At 45.8% G+C, this 22,222-nt stretch overlaps 2 protein-coding genes across 2 annotated transcripts in view; both read right to left on the bottom strand.

The window, feature by feature from the left end:
- LOC135899677 (5-hydroxytryptamine receptor 1-like) overlaps nucleotides 1-4,475 on the bottom strand; it is a 208,784-nt gene extending 204,309 nt beyond the window's left edge. The window contains exon 1 of the mRNA XM_065429003.1: nucleotides 4,439-4,475. The gene's annotated coding sequence lies outside the window, so the exon portion shown is untranslated. The remainder of the gene's footprint in view (nucleotides 1-4,438) is intronic.
- Nucleotides 4,476-7,921: 3,446 nt separating this feature from the next.
- LOC139047862 (streptococcal hemagglutinin-like) lies at nucleotides 7,922-16,960 on the bottom strand. Its single transcript, XM_070522010.1, has 2 exons — nucleotides 14,372-16,960; nucleotides 7,922-7,969 (listed from the first exon to the last, which is right to left on the bottom strand). Exons 1-2 carry the CDS (start codon nucleotides 16,958-16,960, stop codon nucleotides 7,922-7,924), a joined length of 2,637 nt encoding a protein of 878 aa, XP_070378111.1.
- Nucleotides 16,961-22,222: the final 5,262 nt, after the last annotated feature.

Below are 22,222 nucleotides of genomic sequence, written 5' to 3'. Positions count from 1 at the left end.
GAAATGTCGTTTCCGAGAAACCAAGACGTTAGTACTTGGGCATCTGGTCGACGAAAACGGTGAGGCCAGATCCACGGAAGATTGAGGCAGTCGGCTCCTTCGAAGCACCGAAGTCAGTGGGGAGTTGAGGAGTTTCTTGGGCCTGTGCTCGTATTTTCGTCGCTTAGTTCCAAGATTCGCCGGCGTGGTGTACCCCCTAACATATCTTCTACAAAATGCCATCTCTTTCAACTGGACATCGGCTTGCGACAACGCGTTCCGCCAGCTAAAAGTTCTACTAATGTAAGGGCCCATACAGCGTCACTTCAATGCACCCGCACCTACTGAAGCGCACGCTGATGCCAGTGGCATCGTCATCGGTACCGTACCAGTGCAACGTCATCAACACGTTGTGGCTTATGCTAGTCGCTCTTTGACTAAGGCGGAACGCAATTACACTGTGACCGAGCAAGAATGCTTGGCAGCTGTTTTCGCTGTCCACAAATTTCGTACCTATACCTACGGACGCCCGTTCACTATCGTTACTGACCACCACGCGTTATGCTGGTTGGTGAATCTCCGTCACCCGAGTGGACGACTGGCACGTTGGGCTCTTCGACTGCAGGTGTACGACTTCGTTATTTCCCACAAGTCCAGGCATCGCCACGCAGATGCGGACTGTCTCTCCCGCCTTCCTCTGACGGCGACGGAGTGTGACGAAGACAATTTTGATGTCTGTTTTGCTCCCATTTCTTCTACATTCCGAGACTCCATGACTTTCAAAGCAGAGCAGGAAAATGATATTAGTTTGGAACCTCTATTTGTAGCCACATCGCGTCCTGGAGCCACCGGTCGATTTTGTGTCCGTGATGGCCTGCTTTACAAGACCAACTATTTGGCTAAAGTCGCACCCTTCCTTCTGGCGGTGCTGCAGAGTCTGCGAACGGACACACTGAGAACCATGCACGACGATGTGAAACCTGGCCATCCAGGATTCATCAGAACTTTGAACCGGACACAGGAGCGTTTTTACTGGCCCAGAATACGGGACAAAGTCAAGCACTACGTCACCAGTTGCGAACAATGTCAACGCAACAAGCGCCCTAGGACCGCTCCGCCAGGTTTTCTCCAACTTCTGTCGCCGCCTCGCCTGCCATTTCAACAAGTAGGCATATTCTGGGCCCATTTCCCCAACCACCTAACGACAACCGATGGGTGATCGTATGTGTCGACCATCTGGCCCGTTACGCGGAAATGGCGGCCGTACCATCTTCAACAGTTGCGTCCGTTGCAACGTTTTTGCTTCGATTCATTATTCTTCAAAATAGTCCCCCCCGATGTCGTCATTAGCGATCGTGGTCGTTAGTTCACTGCGGATGCCATAGTACTGCTTCGTCGCTGCAGTTCGCAGTTCCGTCATTCAACGCCTTATCACCCTCAGACAAATTGACTTGTAGAACGTACGAACAGAACTCTAACTAACATGCTGGCCACGTACGTATCTTCCTATCACAAGGATTGGGACGACGTACTCCCCTTCATCACCTATGCTTATAATACTGGAAAGCATGATACAACCGATTACAGTCCTTTTTATCTCCTTTACGCACGTTCACCGCTAAGCTGCATTGACACTATACTACCAATTGACTTTCACAGCGAGTACTGTTGCCAAGGCGCTTTGTCTTGCCGAAGCAGCCCGGCGTATCGCTCGTCTTCGTACTGTGGCATCGCAACACCGATCGAGAGAGAGAGCTATGACAGCCGACACCGCTCTTTCTTGTACGCCAAAGGAGACTTTGTGTGGTTGTGGACTCCGGAACGTAAACGTGGCTTATGCGAAATGCTTTTACCCCAGTCAACGGGCCCATTCGTCATTGTAGATCGCTTGAGTGACTTGACGTACGTGGTGGCACGCTTGACGTCCGCTGGTCGTTGGTGTAGCCTTACTCAGTAAGTACATGTTGCCCGTCTTAAGCGGTTTCACCCTACACTTTCCGAGTGATTTAGACTTGCCAAGCGGGCTTCACCTGGAAACCGGGGATTGCTACAGCATGAGCCGGGCGATTAGATGAGGAAGAAGACGTTAGCTGGTGCAGCCTCGAGACGCAATCTCGTCCCTTAAATAATGCCAGTTCAGCATTAACCGTAACAATATGTATGTTTGTACTATATAACGCATTATAGTGTGGTATTTAGGGCTTTAGTTCAAGTGAACGCTTTGAGCATTTCTTTAGTTACACTACTTCACAGCGTACAAATGAAAAAAAAACATCTTTGAGAACGCTTAAGCTTCGTCTTTAAGAGTGAAACGCGATAGCATTCAAATATCCCTGACTGCTTCTCACGCTTCTCGACAACTGCAGCGTATGTAACCGTAATGTTTACCGGGAAACGCTCGCGGAAAACGCTGTGTACGAAGGCGTGTACGAAGCGGGCGGCGCGCCGCTCCGTGGACTTCGAGAAATTCACGCATAGGCGCGCGAATGACGGTCGCCGTCAAAGGTCTACTATGGCTACAAACGCTTGAAAAGGGGTTTATTTGAGTTTTCACGTAACAGAATTATGTTTTCTCATACATTCAAATTACAATCCGAGAGCTATTATGTTTGTAGAATATGCGTAATCATACTTTACAATTTTTCTACGTATTCTAGCTTGAGAAACACAATTAGTTCAGAAACGTTCTTGCGCCACATGAAGGGCCTTCATATGGGTGATTCGAAAATATTTTGCCAAGCGACGTCCAATGCTGGACACCTACGCGTGACGCCGACGCGGGACGCCGACACCGGATTTTCTGCGGCACGGGGCCCTTAAAGCTATCGCGTTAAAATGAATCAGTTTCCACGCAACTATGGCAGAGGTAATTTTTGGAAGCCTGGTAAACACCAAATGAAAATATAAACTAGTGTGAAAAAATACTACCAGCAACGTGTATTGCGCGAAATGTCCAACGAGCAGTTTGGATATTCCAGCTGAATTATTTATTGAGCCGTTATTTTACGCGCTGCGGTGGAAGAATCTGTAGGCAGCCACACTTAGAAGATGTGTTAATATTCATTCAGTATCCTCGTGAGAGTGCAGACATAATGATTGCTGCCTCACCGCGAACCCAGTCATTTACAAACGCGATAGTCTTCGCACCTTCTATGAGATTCTAGTGTACCATAAAAAAAAAGCACGTTGAGAAACCAAGAGTACTCCCAGTTTCTCTTCTTTCTGCCAATGGTTTCTCCTAAGGGATCCGTACAAACAGCGAGATAATATTTTTGGCCCCTCTAGAGGGATTTCAGCCTTCCTGGAAGCCCCGCGCACACATGCTACAGCTGATCATTCGCAGTGATGAAAGCCGCTGTCCCAAAGAGCAAGCAACATTTCAGCTCACGCTGCGCCATATAATATTGACTCGGTGAGTTTGTTATATGAAACAAGCATGTTTTCCCAGAAGAAAATAGCTCTACAAACTGGGTACGCACGTCTCTGGTGCATTTCCACGAGCATCGTTATCACCATGTTTGCTGGGTTTAAGTTATCGGGAGATGATATTGGCCAGCACCCGTCATGTCCATATTTTGCGCGCCTACTAAACAAATTGCTCTCCTACGTGTCCAGCATATTGTGGGTATACCAGCGCTAAATCTTCGCGTACCAAAAGCATCGCCGTATCACGCAACCTGGCGAGTGGTGGGAATATCTTTGTGCAGCACATGCTGTGATTCCACGTGATCAATTTTCTCGCTTATCTTGAAGTGCACGGTGTGGCCAATATAAAAGGGGATGCCATATTTGTGGTTAAACCCAGCTCGTGCGTATGCTAAAATAAAAATAGTTCTATGGAATCGATTTCTCAACGTAGGAACTACATCACAAAGAGCGGGGATTAAGCTTCTGGCTTGAGCCTTTGTAAGAATTAATCTCTCTTTGTAGAAAGATTAGGCGACCCTTTTCATACTCGTGCAGACTGTACACGAGGACCTTCTTCTTTTTTTTCAAAGTGAACCAAAATTCACAAATCTAAACTAAGCCCAATAAAGCTGCAATGACAAGAAAAAATAGGAAACTTTCTGTTCAAATACAATCGTGTGCGTAGATCGTATTTCGAATTGAAAATGAGCGAAATCCTGCTGTTTCACGCTTAAAAATGAACCAAATCCAATCGCCCATAGTGAGCGCCTCTGACACGACACAATCTAGTCGACATGCCAGCCGCCTTGTCAGTCCATGACTGACATCTCGGGCTGTTTCGTGTGTGTTTTCACGAGTTATTTGCTTTTCAGACTTCGCTTGCCATCGATTTAGGCGGCAATGAAGAGACAGACGATAGATCCGTTTAAGGACGTTGAGTAAAAGAAAAATTAAAAGAAGCCACCTCGCGGCCAGAGAAGCAGGAATGCTCCACTACCGAAATGTAAACACACGAAAAATAACCTGAAGTGCGCGCTTGTCACAAAATTACCTGTGAAAGCTTTCCCGGAGAAGTTAGAATTGTGCAGCATGAAACGAAAGGTGGTCCTTTTGAGGTACTGCACGTCATCTGCAGTGAAACAAAATACGAAATCTCGTCGTAGCCCAGTCGCCATTTACAAAGTGTGGCTGCAAAACGCCAAAGAGATTCACGCTTGTCGCGCTGTGTTTCGCACAGTGCTTTCTGTTAGTCACAACACAGTTACACGCTATCTAAAACACCAACCCGAAAAAGGCGAAATGAATGCCGATCGTGGTGGAGGTTACCACAAGCTGAAGCTCTGTGTTCGAAACGATCAGCGGTTGTACTGTTCAGCAAGTAATTTCATGCAAGACAGTCGCACCACAGCCAGAAGACACGAAAATTATACCTTCCAGTGGAATTGAAGAACATTCAAAACCTGTAGAATATTTATGACCAATGAGCATCTAAAGATTTCCGGGTGGAGTACGAATTCTTCGACCTCGTTTCCGCACGAAGTTCAATCTTTCGTTCGAACACTGAGGCCGGACGTTTGCACTGTTTGCCTGACAAATGCGTATGATTTGAAAACTTTTGTTGATGTTCGACAAACGCAGCATTTCATGATAGAGCAACGTATTCTCATAAAGAAGTATAGAGCTTTTTATTCCATGCTGCGTGAGAAGAGGTAAGGCTTCATGACGTTATAATTTCATTGCTAACAGAATAGACTTATCTTCCAAGTTCAGGATCAGCAAACCTACTACAATCACCAATTTTATCAATACCATCTTTGGATGGTGAGCAATGAGGCAGATGTATTTTTATCCAATGTACCCGTCCATTGCTACACAAGGAGCGAGCATGAACGCTACAAAGGAAGAAACCAATTGAATTGGCCATTGCGGTACACAATACATTACGAAATGCAAAATTTTGAAGGAATTAAATAGGTGACGTTAGTACCTGATGGCTGTGCCGGGCAGACCATGAACTCTACAATGCTTTGCCTGCTTCTTTTTTGGTGGATGCAGAATGAGGCTGCATCAAGAGTCTCATTCCTGTTTATTGGGACTGAGACTCGTTTATTGTGACAGGTCAGAGTATTTCACCATCCCACATAGCACTTGGGCCATTTGAAGAAAGGTTTCAGACGATGCAAAAAAAAAATTTGAATCTACCAGGCACTATTTTTTTTCAAGTCGCGGCACTGTATTAGAGCTTGGAAATCAGTGGGGTGTCTTTGACTGAAAGGACTACATTTTGGCAGAGATGAGGTCGACATCCTGCTTGACGGACAAGAGAACCGAAACGAAGACATTGTGAATTCGCAGAAATGTAACTGGGAAGAGCCATCGAATTCGAGCTGAACTATAATATGGTGTTTCGGTATCAAATTTTGTGTCTACCCTAAAGAAAGCAAAGTCCCTTGCGCTAGCACCGGAACAGTGTGCATTGTACACACCCTGCGGTAAGGAAATGAAATTTATGGCTGTAGCAAGCCTTCTTGAGAATCATTCTGGCAGGTTACGACAAAACCAGGAAGAACTAGCTTACTTGGTAATGTCTTCAGTCCTGCTGAAGAAGAAAATCATGTGAAAGAGCTTTAAGACTGCTTACTCTAACATGGCAGATCTGCTTTTTATATATAGTTCTATCGTTCCCAAAGCACAGCAGGGCCCATGTTAGCCAACGTTCTTATAATTTTTCTACTAATAACATACTAGACTTGATAGTCGTTCGCAATAAACGTTTCCGAAAAATATCCCATAAAATGTAGTGTTTCAATTCAATAAGGGTCAAATCAAAGTTTCCATACTAATATTTGTCCCAATTACGTCAAACAAACTCTTATTTGTTATTGCTATAAAACTTTCTTAGCTGGCATGCAAAAAAATTTGCGCGTCATAGTTTTGAGTCAATGCATTTTGATCCTGTAAAAAATTTCTATTATTTTTACTCAATTCCTGTTGAGGTTGATGTGACTCATTTTAAGAAAACGCGATACATGTGTCCAGCTTCTGACCTGACTGGCAACCGGCGTTAAAGAAAGTATGAGCACAAACGCTTCTCAGAATGCGTATGGGTATGGCCAGGGCTTGACTGTATGCGTAAAGCTACACAAAACTTTGATACAGTAGTACCTGCTACCATTCAAAATGTTCTAATAATCTTGTGGCCTTCGCAAGGGTCGTGTCGGCGTATTTACATTGAACAATCTGCCTCAGCGGCTCATGACCACCACTGCTTCTCCATAGCCGTCAGTCTATAGAAGAAGTAATAAATAGCAGAGACCATGACGTGGAGCAGCCAGCCTTCACAAACCAGCGTTTCGTAAAGTGATTTTCTTTTCTTTTAGGTCTCTAACTACCGCATTCTCAAACCATCCTTTTATCGAAGTTCTTCCTCCACTCCGGAGAATTTAGTGCAGCACCCCCATCAAGTTATGAGGACGTTAGGCTCCTGAAGAATAGACGGGGAGCGTCAATGAAGCACAATGACACTTCTGTCGAGGAGTGGTGCTGCCATTATTAGGAGGCATACTCTATACTACTGGAGGGTTGAGTTCGTTGCCGAAGGAAAAAAAAACATACAGGAGAAAATGTCCGCACAAGTTGAAGCCCGTGTATGCTGTAGCAAAAAGAAGAAAAAAATCCGGGCACCTTTCAGCTCATTCCAATCTAATGCGACGTGAGAGATAGATAAAAGGAAGGCAGCAATGTTAACTAGTCAAGAAACCGGTTGGCTATCCTGCGCTGGGGGAAGGGAGCAGCTGAATAGAAATAAGGGAGAGAAACAGAGAGATATGGTAGAAAGACGTCCACGAGCACCACTGCAAAGTCAAAGGCACTCGGACAAGCCAGATGTTCTCAGAAAGCACAGAAGTGCCTTTAATGCCTTCTAAGCCGGTTATCAGTGTGATGGGCGTTTTAGCATTGTCTGTTCACTCAGAAGACGATCATCTAGTTTCCTGAATGGGTTGGTTATAGAATGTCTTTGTGCTTCAAACTGAGGACAGTGGCCAAATAGTTGGTGAATGCTCTCCTCGCATCCGCAGACATCACATGCGGGACTGTCAGCCATTCCATTGAGTGCTGAATGAGCTTTCGTGAAGGGAACTCCCAACCACAAGCGACGCAGAAGAGACACTTCGCTTCGGTGCAGTCCTGCCGGAGGTCTGAGTTGCAGTGAAGGGTTGACCCTGTGCAGTCTGGTGCACCTTTTATGTGCGGTGTTCCACTCAGCTAATGAGAGGGTGCGTGCTAGAATGAAAAGCTGATTGACCCAGTGAAAACTCTTGATGTACACTTTCTAGAAGCACTTAAATTTAATGCAGATGGAAAGCATCAGCTTGTAAGCAGTTGAGATGAGAGATTCATTACCGGCATAGGCAGCAGTACAAGTTCGATAGAGTTTCTGAGGAAGAGGAAAAAATATTAGGGAGATGACTACAAAGATGCCTAAAAAGAAAGTCGCTATGGCATATCTGATTAAGTAAAGTAGCCTAGAGGACTACTTGGTGCCGCCATCATCGTCATCAATGTTGAGTCGAGGGATGTTCTAGAATAAGGGGGTAAAAGTGGGTCCCACACGTGGCCATGCGCTCGGTAAACGCGACCCGAAGGGCTTGGTTCCCGGGAGGCTGTAGTCGATGCGCTCTTCTTCGGCCGCTCTATCGATTCCTATGTGCGCCTCTTCGCCCAATGTGCTAGTGGAAGTTCGGTCGTTTAGTACAACATGTTCGTTTATCGCCTTTGCCAGAACGTGCGACTGCAGCAGCCCAACAATCCTCTCGCACCATTTTTTTCTTTATTTTTTTAAAGCGTGTGCAGAGCGCTCCAAGAGCCGGTGGTGGAAGTCATTAAAAAAGTACCGTGGCATGATCATGCGTTTGGCCGACTTTTTCTGTTTTCAATTGTATACTGTGAAGCCATAGGTTGGCAAAATAAAGGATACCTTATCAGATGGACGCACCAATTACATTTGTTGCTTGGGACTCACTATTACTCGCACTTACAGAAATTCTGCTCAGCCATGCTGGTGCACCCACATTCGACAAAATATCCTCAGCTGGGCCCTGACTCGCACTCAGACTCGTCATTATTTCTAGACAGCTACGCTCAGTTGAACTCAAGTTATCTGAGGTTCAGTCGAACTCCGGTGGATACTCAGGGCCATATCCTACCGGAGGCCAATTGTTTTTGTGAAATTTCATTTTCCTGTTTTATAATATTTTTTTTAAATTCAGTTATGAACTTCAAATAATTTTCCTTATGTTGTCCTTTCTACCTTTATTTTTTTGGTTTCTTATGGTGTGACTAATAAAATCGGGCCCCTCGGTTTCCTTTCTACTCGATCATTGCATAGCGATCGTCTCGAAGTCACCAGCTTCAAGGGATAGACAACCGCTCAGGACAAGAATCGAAAAAGCCCACCCCTGATGGAATGATTCCCTATCGTAGTGGCTAAAAAGAGCCATGTTTTTCTGTTAAACGGCGATTTACATTTTTAATTCATGACTGAAAGTCGCAAAACATGACCTTTGGCGCGCCACGCGGCAGAAACATGAAGCTGCGTAAAAGGTCCACAACGTGACCTTCTACTAGTGTTCACGATCACTGGTCTTTTCATTAGTATTGAAATACAATATAATTTTTATTATTACAAATTTTTCCTGACTTACAATGTGCAGATAACCGTTCGTTAGTGGTGAGCAGAAAAGTGGTGCTGCCTTCGCCTTCGCTTTCGATGAGTTGGGTTGGCTCGTCTATCGACAGAATAACGACGACGGGGGCCAGGCAGCTGTGACGTAGGCGTGTACTTTGGGAAAAAACGCGGTACAAATGTAAGAAATGTCTGTTCAACAACGCGAGCTTATTTCACCAGCTTTTTTTATTTTCAAAAGTGGTTGAAAATGTCAGAATGTAAATGGTTACCCACAGTTACACCTACTCTGGTCAAAGCGGAACGATGGGTGGTTTTCACAATTTGCAACCCAGGCTATCGACATCGCTCTCACCTCTCAGCGTTGCTGGAGGAAGGACTCTTATTATTCAAAGGCTGCTCAGATCAAAAAATTCTGCTTCATAAATATTAACGTGCTTTTGGAAGTAACCGCTGCAGGCGTAAACACTACCGAGGGTGAGCTTTGCGTTGAGCAATAAAAATCTTGGTCCCTAAAACTTGTTTTTCACTCCCTTTCAACGGTTTCAAGTAGCATGTGTGGTTTTATTCTTGGCCAGTTACCTTCGCTCTAAACGTTTGCGTACTACGGATTGCCTGAAGTAGATAGGATGATCTACATCCGCTGCCATGGCCGTGAGTGGTGGCGCTGGCTAACACTCCTAGGCTAAGTTCTGGCAGACAGAAATAAATCCACCAGAAAGTGGATGAAAAAACAGGGCCGCGGTAGTTAATTTGTTAATACCATCATGCGTGTAATGGGAAAGCATGGAATCGTATTCCACCTGCGGCGAGTTGCTCTTTCATCCACTTTCGTTTCAATGAATATATTGGTTCCTTAATTGGAAAGTGAATTAGGAGCTAGAAATAAGTTTCCCTCTGCTGCTCTTTGTGTCACTCTTTGTTGGATATTATTGATGGCCCCCGGGGTTTCTTTGCTTCTCATTCATACATGTATACATATATCTTGAAACGATGACACAATGGAGCCTTATCAGATAGTTATTTTTATATGCTAACAGTTTCAGAAGTGGCTCTACCTTCTTTAGGGCCATATTGGCTTCTGTGCTTTTCATGTTCAGCAGCAGTAATATAACTGTTGACAATGTAAACTGGGATATATATATATACTGACACCAGGGCAACAAAGGGGAAATTACTTGTGCCTAATAAATGAAATAAAGAAACTAATATAATAGAAATTTAAGTGGATTGAAAAACAACTTCCCGCAGTGGGAACCGAACCCACAACCTTCGCATTTCGCGGCGCCGTTTTCCCATCCACTTTTTGGGGTATATATTTATTTATTTATTTATGATACCCTCAGGGCCAAAGGCATTACAGAGGGGAGTGGTGTTAATATACAAGCAAAACGTACAAAAAAAATACAATATTCGCTCATTATACAATGTTAGCTATATCATTGGAAAAATTACGTAAAAATATTAGCACAATAACATGAAAAAACAACATTACAAATACCTTGTTTATACATTGTTGGCTAGAAGATTTCGGAAGTGATGGTTATCAGTGATAGATACAGCATCAGAAGGAAGGTGATTCCAATCGCGACTAGTCCTGGGCAAAAAGGAGTGAAAGAAATGCTTAGTGTTGCAAATGTCAATACCAACTTTGTGGCTGTGATCGATGCGATGGGATCGGTAATGAGGCCTAGAGATAAATTGGTCGCGCAAAACAGGATGATAGTACAACTTATGAAAAAGAGTTAGTCTGGAAATTTGGCGGCGCGCAGACAGGGATGGGAGAGCAAGATTAGACTTCATGGCAGTAATACTAGCAGTTCTATTATAGTTGCACAAAATAAACCTAACGGAGTTATTTTGAACAAGTTCTAGTGCCGTTACAAGCTTGTCCTGACTTGGATCCCATATCGAGCATGCGTATTCCAGCTTGGAACGTATTAGTGTTTTATACAGCAATAGTTTAAGTGACGATGGCGCTCTAAGAAAGTTACGACGTAGGTAACCTAACATGCGGTTTGCGTTGCTAACTATATGTTCAATATGAATGTTCCAGGTTAAATTAGTGGTAATGTGAATGCCAAGGTATTTGTACGAGATGACTGATTCTAATTGAACATTGTTAAGGTAAAAAGGAGATATGGAGGTCTTAGTGCGGGAAATGTGCATTGTTTTACATTTGCTAGTGTTAAGTTCCATGAGCCACGTTTTGGACCAAGTAGCAACCGTATCTAGATCGGACTGTAAGTGGGTAGTGTCATTAACAGTTCTTATTTCGCGAAAGATAACACAGTCGTCAGCAAATAAAAGGACGTTAGATTTTAAGAGAGGCGCCAAGTCATTGATATAGATAAGAAACAAAAGCGGTCCAAGAACCGATCCCTGCGGAACGCCTGAAGAAACGTGACTAAAAGCAGAGCTGCACTGATTCGCGACAACAAACTGTGAACGATGTGTAAGAAAAAATTCAATCCATTTTAACAAATCAGTGTCTAAATTTAGTTGATTTAGTTTATGAAGCAGTAATCTATGTGAGACCTTGTCAAACGCTTTTGAAAAATCTAAGAATAAGCAAACGGCATGAGATGATCGATCTAAGATTTGGTGCAACGCGTGAGTAAAGCACATAAGTTGCGTTTCACATGAATATGTTTTGCGAAAGCCGTGTTGAGCCGCGCTAAAAAATGAGTTTGATTCCAGAAAGTTAACCAAGTTAGTGTAGATTACGTGTTCTAGTATTTTACAACAGTTACTGGTGAGAGAAATGGGGCGATAATTACAAGGAAAGTTTTTATTGCCTGATTTGAAGATTGGAATCACCTTTCCTATTTTCCATTTTTCGGGGAGCGTACCCGTGTCCAAGGATTGTTGGAATATTTTTGTTAATATAATAGAGCAGTAGGTACTCGTGTTTTTCAAAAATTTGGTGTTAATACCGTCGAAGCCGGGAGAGGACGAGTTGTTTAACCCGTAGATAAGCTTAGCGACACCAGATACGTCGATTCGTACTGGAGGCATAGCTACGTAGTTGAACGCTTGTGTCAGGGGTAATTCATTTGAAGAAGCAGAGGAAAAATTCTGTACAAATGTTTGATTAAGAAGGGTCGCACAAAGATTGTTGGGTACGGGTTCATCAGAAGAATCATGTAAGGTGATAGTGTCCTGTGGTGGAGGGTTAATGGTGCGCCAAAATTTCTTTACGTTAGAGGCTAGCATCGACGGAAGCACAGTAGATAAATAGTTTTCTCTGGCGTCTCTAATGGCTGCAAGATAAGCGTCAGATGCAGCCTTGTGCGCATCCCAACGTAAATTAGAAGGTGAGAGCCTGGCTGCGCGATAAAGACGTTTTTTCTTGTTGGATAGCCGTTTTAAATGAACGGTATACCATGGTGCCTGCGAATGGGTGGTGATGACTCGCTTTGGAATGTATTTTTTTATTAGTTCGTGCGCTTTAGTTTCGAATGCGTCCCAATTAGCGTGCACTGAGTTATTGTCGAAGTTATGCAAGAAGATGTCTATGAATGCATGGAGTTCAGTATTGATTGCGTCAAAGTTTGCTCTGTTGTAGTCAAAAATAGTTTTGCGTTGTTTTGAGCGTTTTGGCGCGGTTGTTTCGATGTGAAAGTTTAGCAGTAGGTGGTCACTAATTCCAGGATAGCAAGTAACATCAGAGAGAAGATCAGGGGTAGTTGTTAGAATTAAGTCAAGTGTGTGGGGTGCAGTAGCGGATAATCTGGTTGGTTCGGAAACAGTTTGGGTTAACGAAAATGCAGAACATATATCCAAAAATTCTTGTGATTCGGTTGAGTACGGAGTTAAAGTAGGAGGGTTCGTATTCCATATTATATTAGGGAAGTTGAAATCCCCTAAAAATATGACGGGTGACGTGGGAAACCGAGTGTAAATCGTATTAAGGACGTCATGCAGTTCATTTAAAAAACAGGAAGCGGAAGAAGGGGGTCTATAGCACACGCCAAAAATGAGTTTACGATGGTCAATTATTACTGATGCCCAGACGATTTCGAGGTATGTGCTAACTGATATGCTCGATGAAGGAATATCATTTAAAATCGCAAGTAGTACGCCCCCACCTCGAGACGTAGTGCGGTCGCATCGGTACATGTTAAAATGTGAGGCTTCATGAAAGATTTCACAATCTTGTACGTCAGGAAAGAGCCAAGTTTCCGTTAGAGCAACAATGTGCGCAGAGCAGGAATCTATCGCCGATGACAACGAATCATGTTTGTTGACAACGCTGCGTGCATTGGTGTACATGATTGACAGCTGTGCGAATGGCCGTCCAGCACCCCTCTCGCCTTCCTAGGGCTTAGCATTTGCAGTGTTAGTGACGGGCTCATGCCGCTCAGTGCGTTCATTGGTTTTAATTTCTTCGATGCTATCCGTTAATGTGTTGTAAGTGTAGCGTTTCTTATTAACAGTGACCTTATTGTAGCTGAGTAGAAAGGATGGGGAACCAGGAAGGTTTTTGGCGAACTCGGTTAGTTTTTTTCGTGTGACACGGGTGGCGGGCGAGAAATCTTCAGATACTGTTACATTTTTTTATTTCAACAGCTTGCGTGCTGAAAGTAGCTGTTCCTTGGTTTTGAAGTTCACAAGCTTCACAATAACGGGACGGCATTTCTTCGGTGATAGAGTGCCCAGACGATGCGCACGTTCAATTGAACCAGCTGGAAATGAATCTACGACTTTACTTAGTACTTCAATTAATTTTGTTTCCGTTTCTTGCCATGTTTCCTTCGCATCAGGCAAACCATAAAATATTAGGTTATTTCTTCGTGACCGATCTTCCATTTCGTCAACACGTGACTGCAAGAGGTTGTTCTGTACAGCCAACAAGTCAGCAGTTGACTGTATATGTGTAATTTGTGCACCAAGGTCGTCTATTGTACAGGATTTCTTTTCCAGGGCGTCAAGTCTCGTTTGGATATCGGATACTTTGGCTTCAATATTTTTTTGTCCAGATTTAATGCTTTTTATGTCGGCTGCTAGTTCGGCTTGGAATTTGGTGCTCTGTAATGAACGTGTGTGAACATCCTTTAGCAAACGAAAAAGGGCACCCATTTGTTCAGCGGGGTTGTCTGGTAAAGATTCGATATCAAGAATTGCATCTGCTCTAGTGGTGGGCCCAGGGTTAGATTCAATATCCCCGCAGCACAATAACAGTAACGCCATAGAAAAGCACTCCGACAAGGTTTCGCGCAAGACGTGTGGGCATGGGAACAGCAACAAACAACGATTGTCGCTTTTTTTCGCATACAGGGAAAAGTAGGTACACACCTGCATGGCGAAAGTTTGACGATTAGGAGCGGTGCCGAAGGCGCTGCTCCCATGCCCACTGAAGGAAACGCTGGCGAGCCGGCTGCTTAAATCGTCCCCGGTGATTGATGCAGTTGTCCATTGCGCTGTTGGGCAGTAGATGAGTTGTACAGATGCAGGTCCATCATAGTCAACCGCGCAGCAGGTCGACGCAGCTGACATTTCGTCCGGCAGGCCAATGCAAGGGACCGCCATTGGCAGCGGGGTGAAAACGCTTGAACAGTCACTGACCACAGCCGATAACCATGGCACGAGGAGCACCTGAATGACCTGCATGGCGAAAGTTTGACGATTAGGAGCGGTGCCGAAGGCGCTGCTCCCATGCCCACTGAAGGAAACGCTGGCGAGCCGGCTGCTTAAATCGTCCCCGGTGATTGATGCAGTTGTCCATTGCGCTGTTGGGCAGTAGATGAGTTGTAGAGTTGCAGGTCCATCATAGTCAACCGCGCAGCAGGTCGACGCAGCTGACATTTCGTCCGGCTGGCCAATGCAAGGGACCGCCATTGGCAGCGGGGTGAAAACGCTTGAACAGTCACTGACCACAGCCGATAACCATGGCACGAGCAGCACCTGAATGACCTGCATGGCGAAAGTTTGACGATTAGGAGCGGTGCCGAAGGCGCTGCTCCCATGCCCACTGAAGGAAACACTGGCGAGCCGGCTGCTTAAATCGTCCCCGGTGATTGATGCAGTTGTCCATTGCGCTGTTGGGCAGTAGATGAGTTGTACAGATGCAGGTCCATCATAGTCAACCGCGCAGCAGGTCGACGCAACTGACATTTCGTCCGGCTGGCCAATGCAAGGGACCGCCATTGGCAGCGGGGTGAAAACGCTTGAACAGTCACTGACCACAGCCGATAACCATGGCACGAGGAGCACCTGAATGACCTGCATGGCGAAAGTTTGACGATTAGGAGCGGTGCCGAAGGCGCTGCTCCCATGCCCACTGAAGGAAACGCTGGCGAGCCGGCTGCTTAAATCGTCCCCGGTGATTGATGCAGTTGTCCATTGCGCTGTTGGGCAGTAGATGAGTTGTACAGTTGCAGGTCCATCATAGTCAACCGCGCAGCAGGTCGACGCAGCTGACATTTCGTCCGGCTGGCCAATGCAAGGGACCGCCATTGGCAGCGGGGTGAAAACGCTTGAACAGTCACTGACCACAGCCGATAACCATGGCACGAGGAGCACCTGAATGACCTGCATGGCGAAAGTTTGACGATTAGGAGCGGTGCCGAAGGCGCTGCTCCCATGCCCACTGAAGGAAACGCCGGCGAGCCGGCTGCTTAAATCGTCCCCGGTGATTGATGCAGTTGTCCATTGCGCTGTTGGGCAGTAGATGAGTTGTACAGTTGCAGGTCCATCATAGTCAACCGCGCAGCAGGTCGACGCAACTGACATTTCGTCCGGCTGGCCAATGCAAGGGACCGCCATTGGCAGCGGGGTGAAAACGCTTGAACAGTCACTGACCACAGCCGATAACCATGGCACGAGGAGCACCTGAATGACCTGCATGGCGAAAGTTTGACGATTAGGAGCGGTGCCGAAGGCGCTGCTCCCATGCCCACTGAAGGAAACGCTGGCGAGCCGGCTGCTTAAATCGTCCCCGGTGATTGATGCAGTTGTCCATTGCGCTGTTGGGCAGTAGATGAGTTGTACAGTTGCAGGTCCATCATAGTCAACCGCGCAGCAGGTCGACGCAGCTGACATTTCGTCCGGCTGGCCAATGCAAGGGACCGCCATTGGCAGCGGGGTGAAAACGCTTGAACAGTCACTGACCACAGCCGATAACCATGGCACGAGGAGCACCTGAATGACCTGCATGGCGAAAGTTTGACGATTAGGAGCGGTGCCGAAGGCGCTGCTCCCATGCCCACTGAAGGAAACGCCGGCGAGCCGGCTGCTTAAATCTTCCCCGGTGATTGATGCAGTTGTCCATTGCGCTGTTGGGCAGTAGATGAGTTGTACAGTTGCAGGTCCATCATAGTCAACCGCGCAGCAGGTCGACGCAGCTGACATTTCGTCCGGCTGGCCAATGCAAGGGACCGCCATTGGCAGCGGGGTGAAAACGCTTGAACAGTCACTGACCACAGCCGATAACCATGGCACGAGGAGCACCTGAATGACCTGCATGGCGAAAGTTTGACGATTAGGAGCGGTGCCGAAGGCGCTGCTCCCATGCCCACTGAAGGAAACGCTGGCGAGCCGGCTGCTTAAATCGTCCCCGGTGATTGATGCAGTTGTCCATTGCGCTGTTGGGCAGTAGATGAGTTGTACAGTTGCAGGTCCATCATAGTCAACCGCGCAGCAGGTCGACGCAGCTGACATTTCGTCCGGCTGGCCAATGCAAGGGACCGCCATTGGCAGCGGGGTGAAAACGCTTGAACAGTCACTGACCACAGCCGATAACCATGACACGAGGAGCACCTGAATGACCTGCATGGCGAAAGTTTGACGATTAGGAGCGGTGCCGAAGGCGCTGCTCCCATGCCCACTCGCGCTGCTCCCTTGGGAGAACTTGGGAGAACCCTGGTAGCTCAATTGGTAGAGCATCGCACGCGAAATGCGAAGGCTGTGCGTTCGGTTCCCACCTGCGGCAAGTTGTTTCTTCAGCCACTTTAATTTCCATTATATTAAAGTTTCTTTATTTCATTTATCAAGCACAAGTAATTTCCCCTTTGTTGCCCTGGTGTCAGTGTTTGTTGGCTTCTTATGGTATGACTAATAAAAATCGGGCCCCTCGGTTAAGCGCATTTCTTCTCGTTCATATATATATATATATATATGTATATATATATATCTATATATATATATATATATATATATATATATATATATATATATATATATATATATATATATATATATATATATGTATATATATGAGGCCTGTTAGAAAAGTATCCGACCTTTGGCCGATGAATAAAACTCTGGCGTAACTGGGGCGTTGGATGCTTAATTAGCCTCAAAATTGTCTCCTTGGGACTCCACACACTTCTCCCAGCGGTTCTGCCATCATTGGAATCAGTCCGACAAGGCCTCTTTCGGAATGTAGTTTATCTCAGCTGTCGTTTAACCCATAATGTCCTCTCTTGTCTGAAATCACGCTCCTTTCAATGGCCTCTTGGTTGTGGGAAACAGCCAGAAGTTGCAGGGGACCATATCAGGAGAGTAAGGAGCCTGTTGAACTAGAGGGGTCTTGTTTTTCGCTAAAAAAGTCTGAATCAAGTGCAAGGAATGTGCAGCAGAATTGTCCTGATGGATGCGGCACTTTCATGTTGACCACAACTCCGGTCTCTTGCGCCGCACAGCATCACGTAGGCGACGGAGGATACCCTATAGTACTCTTTGGTGATTGTTTACCTTGTGGGGCGCACTCGTGGTGCACCGCACTGCGGGAGTCAAAGAAAGCAGTCAGCATCCTTTTGACGTTGCTGCACACTAGGCCTTAGTGACATGGCCTTGGTGAATTTGGTCTTGGTGACATAGAATGCTTCCACTGTAACGACTGGGATTTCGTTTCCGGGTTGTACCCGTACACCCAAATCCCGTCACCAGTGATTATAGTGTTCACGAAGTCGGGGTCACTGCTTGTGGAATCGAGCATGTCCTGTGAGACTTCAACACGAAGTTGCTTTTGCTCCACCGTGAGAGCTTCGGCACGAATTTCGCCACAACTCTCTTCATGGCCAGAGCTTCGATCGTAATGGAATGTGCAGAGAAAGTGCTGATGCCCACCTCTTCCTCAATTTCTCGGATAGTCACATGACAGTGCCGAATTACCACAGCGTTCACTTCGGCAATGACCTGGTTTTTTCGGCATGTTGATGGCTGATCGGAGCGTGGCTCACTCTCAACCGATGTGAGGCCATCTTTAAACCGGTTGTACCACTCTAATCTGTGTGCTGCTCATTGCATCGTCACAGAAAGCCGTTCTGAATCTTCCGAATGGTTTTCATTTGGTTGTCGCCCAGTTTCTGGCAAAATATGATGCAGTAGCGCTGCTCCAGTCGCTCCGCCATTTTCCTTGCAATAAAAAACCGACGAGAGCACTGCGCACTACCTCACTCAAACGCTGCGTCCCAGCGACTGACGCTATCGGCAGGCGGGAGAAAATTGGCGCATGCGCACTAAGGCTCAAGTTCGGCTGATGCAAGCGCGCCTGTTTCATATCCATGAGGTGTTAGCAAAAAAAAAATAATAATCTCGGATACTTTTCAAGCAGACCCCTTGTACCTACATATCGATGCGAAAGTCTCGTCTGTAGCAATGTACTCTCCTTCGTTGCCTAAAGATGTAAACTTTACGCAAATGCTCCGTCGAGTTAATAGCCTACAGTCAACAATTGATGCAGGGAATAAGCCTGCAGGTTCTACTCAACTGGCAAACCTGTCTGTACTCCAGGAGAAGATCAATGATTTCGAAAATCGATCGTGAGGATCGAACATCTTGTCTTATGGCATTGCAGACAATGACCAATGTGAAAACTGGGAATCGTCCGACGATGTAATCACTGAGTTTTGCGGAAATAAACTGGACCTAGGTGTCACCGCCATTGCCAGGGCACGTCGAGTTGGTCATTTTGCTGTTGGCAGCAACCGGCCACCCATAGCAAAGCTTTAACACGGAAAAGAAGTCGAGTCTACTTTTTCCCGCGGCTACAAATGGAAAAATACGAACTTTAGCATCGGACGTAATTATTCCGAGGCCGTACGTGATCAGCGACGTAAGCTCTGCCACTTCTCCAGGACGATAAAGACAGACGGGGACCGAGTGCGCCTTGTAGTTAATAAGCTGTTCGTGAACAATCAGGGTTTTGTGCGGGATCCGAAGGGAATAATCCTGTAGGTATTCCAAGTCGTGCCTCAACATGAAATTCACCCCTGCTTTCTTCAATCTCGCGCACTGCACTTTGCCTGTCAACGCCTCTTCGCCGTGCCGGCAAAAGTTCGGATAAGTTTGCACCATCCTTCTTGTAAAACAATATTAGAAGCATTCTCCCTATCAACTGTTCAACTGTACATTCATGCTCTGCATCTATCGTGTCTCTGATTGGAACGTGGCTGAAAAAAACGGTATATGATGGCGCTATCTTAGATACTTGGTTTGAGTTCGGTGTCTTTCGTTGCGATAGAATATTGCGAAGAGGAGGTGACGTCCTTATCGCCATAAAAAAGGGGTTTCTTTCTTCACCAATTCAAATTGACGCTTATCATCAGTGTGCGTTGGATATCGCTTAAGTGCGGCGCTACTACTATAATTGTATGCACACTTTACCGCCCTCTTGATATGCAGGCAGGCCTTGTGACTGAATTTAACCGCTGACTAAGTCATGTGACTATGAAATTTTCTTAACCTTTATTACTAATTTTCGGAGACCTGAACTTTCCAGATATGTGTTGGCCGACGCAATCTGTTTCATCAGGCTACGTTGAAGCGCTTTCATTTTTTCAAACAAACATGCCTTGAATTTTCCCATAGGAAACTTATCAGTGAGGCCACTCGAGGTCGTCAACATGATCAAATGTACTCCATTTATTATTAAGAAACGATTCTCATATTATTTCAACCATTACGCATCTTCCTGTTCTCTCTGATCATGGTAATGATATTACAACCGGTAACCTTAACAGTCTACTAAACAAGCGCCAAAGGATTTATCAACTATGCAATGCTATAGGAGGGCAAACTTTAGAGTAAACGATTCTGAACTTTTATGTTTTTCTCAGCGTTTCCTCGCTGCCCATATAATGTGCGATGTTGAAGAATTCTGGAATATACATAAAGCGCTTTAACTAAACTACTAGATAACTTTATTACAGTATTATTCATTAAAAACCGGAATAATCTGCCACGTTTTACTCTTAAACTTCGGCACCTTAAAAATAAGAAAAAAAAGATTGTACAGGCACAGGCAAACAAGCACCAGCTTTCTGATTCGTGGAAGCATTACAAAGTATGCAAGAAGGTGTATCAGTCATTGCTCAGAACCACCCAACGCCATTTCTTTAGGCTACCTATCATCTATGCTTAGTGATAACCCTCACAGATACTGGGGCGTCATTAAGGCGAATGGTGACAGTGACAAGAACTTGATTGAACTATCGTGAGCAATCTGACGGCTCCCCAATCAAGTTGATGGCTCCGCCCACGACAGGACCATGAGGTGGTGCATTTCTGCGACGTCGGGGGCCCTTTGGACGGCCTGCAGTTGGTGCGTAAATACCTAGCTCTTCAGCAAGGCGTCCCACTTGGGCTTGTCTTGAAGATTGGCGCCCACGTTGTACGGGCACAGCCAGAGCATGCGGTCGAAGGAGCAAAATGCGTGACCGCATTTGGAGCACGACTGCGGGAAGTTGGGGTCCATCCAACTAACCGCTCTATAGGTGGAGGTAGGATCTCGTTTGTAGGAGCGTTAAAGTAACGACCTGAGCCCTGTTCAGTTTCGGGCTGAGGGGAGGGAATTTCCTCCTGCTGTGTCTCTAATGAGAAGTAATTTCGTGATAGGTGGCAAGTGGATCTTTGAAGGGGGAATCCTGTGGGAGAGCCGGACCGTTAGCTCGGGCACGGTGCGCGAATTCCCAATTCCCAACGCTTTCCTTCCCAATAGGAACAAGAGAGTGAAATTTAAGAATTTCAGCCCTAGGTTGAGATAGGAAATTGCGTTCAAGGTGTGTTCGTGAGCCACCTTATAAAAGGCCTTAGCAATGTCGAGTGCGATGATTGCTTGGACGTCCTGCGTCTCGTTCTCGAATATGGATCTTTTCCGGTGCAGCATTGCGTCCTGTGTGGAGAGTTCCTTTCTAAAACCTATTAGACTATGCCTAAATATTTCGGGGTTTTATGTGTGATCGACGATTCGATTGTGTACTGCATGTTCGGCCACATTGCAAATGCACAATGTTAGAATCATTGGACGCAGGTTATTTGTGTGCGGAGGTCTACCTGGTTTGGGGATGAGTACCACCTTGGCGGTGCACCATTCCGAACGGATCGCCCCGAGCTCCACACTTCGTTTATCTCTGCCGTTACAATTTCAAAGGTCTTGTTTCTACAGGTTCCGGAGGACTTTGTTGGCGACGCCGCCTCGTCCCGAGGTCAATCTTCCATTAAATTGAAGAGTACGTGTCTGATTTCCGAAATTGTGAAAGGTTCGTCTAATTCATGCCTGTCTAGCACCGTGTAACCCGCTCTCGCTCTTATACCTTGCGAATCTCCTTCCTTGACGCGTAGGTAATTCGCGTCAGGTCGTTGACAATTGGTTTGCGAGGCCCGAAGTGACCTGCTTATGAGCTTATCAACGGCGAGCTTTAATGCATTCATGGACTGCTTGTCGTTTAGGAGGATTTTTAGGCAGATTCCACTTACTACCTCTTCCCATGGGACCATCCGTTTCGTTGCATGTCTCATCCCATGGTTGCAGGGACAGTTGACTGAAATACCACTCTATTTGCTTATTTAATGACGTTAATTTTGCTCGTAGTCATTGATTTAATATCTGCGTTTTTCACCTCTCTGCAAGGGCGTATTAAGCCTCCAGGAGATGCGCTAACCGCGAGTCAATTTTGGGGACTTCAAGTTGTGTGGTGATTTCTTTGGTCGCATTTTTCACGGACTGTTCAAGATTGGCTATTATATCTCTGAAGAATTCACTTGAGGGGGCCGTTCTGCTCGAATTTTCCGGAAGAGATCCCAATCGACGTATTCGTATTCGACTGAAGGCGAATAATATTCTTAATAGCATCACAGGTGATAATCGTGTCGTTTTTTTCTGAACAAGAGTGCACTGTAATTTTCAACAATACTTTAGTATCA

The sequence above is a fragment of the Dermacentor albipictus genome, chromosome 7 (genome assembly GCF_038994185.2).
Source record: "Dermacentor albipictus isolate Rhodes 1998 colony chromosome 7, USDA_Dalb.pri_finalv2, whole genome shotgun sequence".
NCBI classification, from domain to species: Eukaryota; Metazoa; Arthropoda; class Arachnida; order Ixodida; family Ixodidae; genus Dermacentor; species Dermacentor albipictus.
The sequence above is the reverse complement of the archived record's forward strand: the minus strand, read 5'-3'. Positions and strand labels throughout refer to the sequence as shown.